Source organism: Caenorhabditis remanei, chromosome II (genome assembly GCF_010183535.1).
Source record: "Caenorhabditis remanei strain PX506 chromosome II, whole genome shotgun sequence".
Classification (NCBI taxonomy): domain Eukaryota; kingdom Metazoa; phylum Nematoda; class Chromadorea; order Rhabditida; family Rhabditidae; genus Caenorhabditis; species Caenorhabditis remanei.
Window position 1 is genome coordinate 4,201,917 of NC_071329.1, and position 4,245 is coordinate 4,206,161.

At 41.4% G+C, this 4,245-nt stretch overlaps 1 protein-coding gene across 1 annotated transcript; it reads right to left on the reverse strand.

Annotated features, from left to right (window-relative positions):
• Window positions 1-889: 889 nt before the first annotated feature.
• Window positions 890-1,537, reverse strand: GCK72_004457 (uncharacterized protein; the record flags this gene model as incomplete). Its single annotated transcript, XM_053724691.1, has 2 exons — window positions 890-1,157; window positions 1,251-1,537. The coding sequence occupies 2 exons, from the start codon at window positions 1,535-1,537 to the stop codon at window positions 890-892; spliced, it is 555 nt and encodes a 184-aa protein (XP_053588885.1).
• Between the last annotated feature and the right edge of the window lie 2,708 nt (window positions 1,538-4,245).

Genomic DNA, 4,245 nt, shown 5'->3' on the forward strand with positions numbered 1-4,245 from the left:
CAAACTCCGAATGAGTCTCTTGAAAAATCGACGTGGTGGGGAGAAGCGAAAACGAAGGGATTTGGTATTTGATCTACATATTTTTGATCTACTAACATGAATTTTAATAAGCCTAAGCTATTGAACACTAACTTTACTTCTAACGGGATTGGAATCAGAGCGCACTTACTAACATGGGAAATTCTCAAAAACAACAAAAAACTATGGTCTACATAAAAATCGATAATCCTGTAGGACTCCATGGAGACACCACTGATAACTGACACCGACTTTGACGAGAACTCGAAACCCGTCCGAGAACCAACGGTACTGTAGCTTCCATATATGGGAGGGGGGTACTGTAGCTACAGTACCCCTCCCCCTCCCTTATTATACCTCTGTGTCAATAGTGTCCTATCCAAAAGTGATGTAGATCAAACAATTTTGCCAAACAATTTTTTTTTGCAGCCTCACGCTCTGAAAGCGCCTACCGTATTCTGGGCGGTCGGTGTGTTCTTCTGTATTGCCGTGGCACTTTCTCTGCTGGTTGTCAATGGATACAAGAATGTTTGAGGAGGGATATAGATTAATGGAAAAAAACTTATGATCTACACAAAAAATTATAAAAATTACGGGCTTATTATTACTGCTTTTTTCTTTGTATCCTTGTCTCTTTTGTTACGAACGATTATGGAATTTGAATAAATTTGCTTTTGAACTTTTATGGATTTTAAAATTATCGTTTAGGTTATGGTGGTAGTAAATGCGCTCCACTGATTGTAGTGATTTGGAGCGTGATTGCCGCGGCAACTAGCATAAGTGGGAGGAGTCCATTTCCCGCGAAAACAAGACCAAAAAGATTTTTAAAAAAAATCAAATTTATTCGCAGTTTCCAATTTTCAAAATCTCCTTAATACGGACTGAATCGCCCTCGTCCTCCACGAACTGCTCCACGGAATCCTCTATTTGGCGACGATCCATTTACGTAGATGTACTTAACGAAGACGGTCTTTTGAAATTCACGTCCTCCTCTGAATCCTCCACCGCTCGAAACACCCATTCCTGGTTTATTGGTCCTCTTGCTGGTGACCACAATTTGACGGGCTCGGAACAACAAGCCACTCTTCTCGATGGCGGTCTCCAAGCTAGCAGAAGAAGCGAATTCGACGAAGGCGTAACTGGAAAGAGAAGAAATTTTATAAAGGATAAATGCAAACGCGCTCTACAGACAAAAATGTTTTCAACTGAGCGTAATCCCAGAAAAAACTCACTTCTTCTGTCTCTGGGTAGTCTTATCTTTTGGGATAGTGATCCTTGTAATCTCCCCGCAATCCTTGAAATGCTCATGGACCCCCTCGACCGTTGTTCCATAATCCACATTTCCTACGAAGATTGACCGGGAGTCAATAAGTTTCTGCTCTTCAGGAGTGGGTGGAGCCACGTTTCCCATACTCGACAGCTTATTCTGAATCTCCTTCAGGACCGCGGCTTCCGCCTCAAGTTCTTCCTCCATTGAGTTGTAGTTGCAGTTGTTGTTGTTGTTGGAGATGGAAGACATTGTTAGTGAGTTCTGACAATAAGGAAATGATTATAAGAATGCAACATAGAGCAAAAAAGACAGAGGAGCTAAAAAAAAAGAACAATCTCAGACGAGACTGAGAGACCATAATGAAAAAGGGCCAGTCACACCGTCTTACTTCAAGCAAAAAACGCGCGCGTCGTCAGCTGCGTAACTTGGTTCTGGGAATCTTCAAATCATTGAGAACCCATTAGTAGCTAAAATATTGATTGAGTGACACCATGGGAGTCAATATTAAACAAAGTAAACTATGTATGTATAATGTCGAGCCTGCTACAGCGGCGGGAGTCTACCTCACGGTAGGTTCGCTAGCTGTGATGTAAGAAATCATTAAACTCTTCATCAGTTTGGTTCATTTTTACAAAGTGGGTTTGTGCAGATGGGTCGAGTTCAGGGAACCGCAGGGTTTATGTGTTCATCACTAGTATGCTCCTCAGTAGCTGCTTTGATGGTTTCGGTCCCTGGGTATTTACCATCCCCCTCCCTTATATGAACAATGATTATCATCAGTTCAGGATTACCTCCTATTATGTCATAATCGTCGGGTGTAGGCTCACCTCTGACTATGACGGAGTTTCCCGCCTGGAGCCTCACCGCCTTCAACTTTCCCTTTCAGGTTTGCACCCTCCAGATCAAGTCGGCATCCAACCGGTCCGCGCGTATGTTCTTCCAGCCAGAGCTCTATTTCAGATCTAGAGACAGAGACCATCCGAAACACATTGCCAGATCAGAATACGGTGGTTGGGCATCCATACTTCCAGGTCGTTACCCAACTTCTCCCTACCGCCCAAACGGAGAGCACCGGAATGATACTCTCCCCCAATGAGGAGCCGGTTTAGTGTTTAGCTAACGCCGACTGTATAAACCATACAGATCAAAAATAGACCTTCATTTTTGTAGTTCACAACTTTTTTGTAGTTGTCAACCAGACAAATGAAGCTCTACTTTCAATCTGCATGGTCCAGTAAATACCTACTAAGTGTGACAATCAGAATTACAATGAAACACTTTCAAAGTCGGACAATTTCAACTGAAAACGGCCAAAGTTCATATCCTATTGAGTGGTGAAAACTGACATCTGGATTCTCGGACAGCCATATTTTGCCAAACGCACGACAATCTTCTCATTGCAATTTCACAAAAACTTGGACATCTGGATATCTTGAAATTGTGTAAGCCTTTCTCATGACCCTGACTCACCTACAGTACTGACCATTGAAGATTGTGACACTAACAGTATTCAGTTGAAATTGAGAAACTTTGTTTATATCTATCTGTTTATCCAAATTTTCGTTTGTTCGGATGTTCAGTGGTTCTATCGCGGAAAAGGTTTTCGGGATGTCAATCCGTATACTCAGATGTCCAATAAACGTTCTTACCAGTTTTAAATTCACAGGGTGTCCCTCAATCAATATTTTGGATACAACTGGGTGAAGACCTCGCTGACCTCGCTTGACCTCGCTTTAGCACGTTACTCTTCACACTCTATCTCCAATGAGGGTATGTACCAAGTTGTATCATGGAAAAAGATGACGTGGATGTAATGGGGCTAGGGCTCGAAATGGGACGTCCCGCGTCCCCGTCCCGCACTTCCCGGATAGTCATAAAACGGTTAAAAATGAACCAATATTCTTGAAACTTTGGAAATCGCGTCCCCCAGCTATATCTTCGGAATCCGTGAAAATTTGACTACTCTCCGACAAAAATTAAACGTTTTCCAAGATGACCCGAAAAAATGTGGGACGCCCCTTTTCGAGCGCTAAATGGGCCTATTCAACTTTGTAAAAACGTTTTTTTCCCTCGATTCATTTACCAAAAAAAACGGCAAAAAACGGAAAAAACTAACTTGTTCCCGGAGGTGAATAACCCCATAAAGAAATATTAATCCGGATGTCCAGATGTCCCAATGACCAAATTTCTGTTGAATCGCCTATTTGCCCTGTCTGTAAAGATATATGTGTATCCAGATGTCCGTCATTTCCCAATGTCTTTCAAATTGTAACTTGTTTGAATTTCCGAAATTTTTCCGGATGTCCCGATATCCGAGTTGGAATCATCCAATCGCTCATTGAGGGTTCAAATACACACTAGTTGGCTATATACAAACATATAGCCGGTGTTTGTTAATAATGAAGAAAAATGACCTAAAAATTTCTCCTATTGGTAGATCACAATCTCAGTCTCCCCACTCACTCTCTCTCTCTCTCTCTCTATCCCTTCTTCTCCCCCAACTATTTGCCACTGATGTACTCCGGTCGACACATTTGTGTCCGTCTACTCCGATTTAAAAGAGTGATGACATTAATTTTCTGTATTTATATATCAAGGTCGATTTAAAAAAAGAAAAAGAAGATTTAGTAGCCGAAAATGTACAAATTTTTGGTCTCCCTGATATCAGCCTCTCTAGTACTGGCAGCCACTAAATGCCCATCTAATTCATTTTGTTTTTCTCCAAAGGATGATACAAATATTACGGTTTTTTGTAATAAGGATAGTGTGATGAGTTTGAAATGGAAGACGAGCGAGTTGAGGTCGACAGTGGTCATTAATAATGGGGTAAGTAATTAAAAATTTTGGATTTTTAAGGAATATAATTTTGTCTATTTGATCTACCTGGTAATCGAATCAGTGTACCGTGTCACTGTACCCAAAGCGTGAGAGCACACTGTTAACGTGAAAAGTTGGTA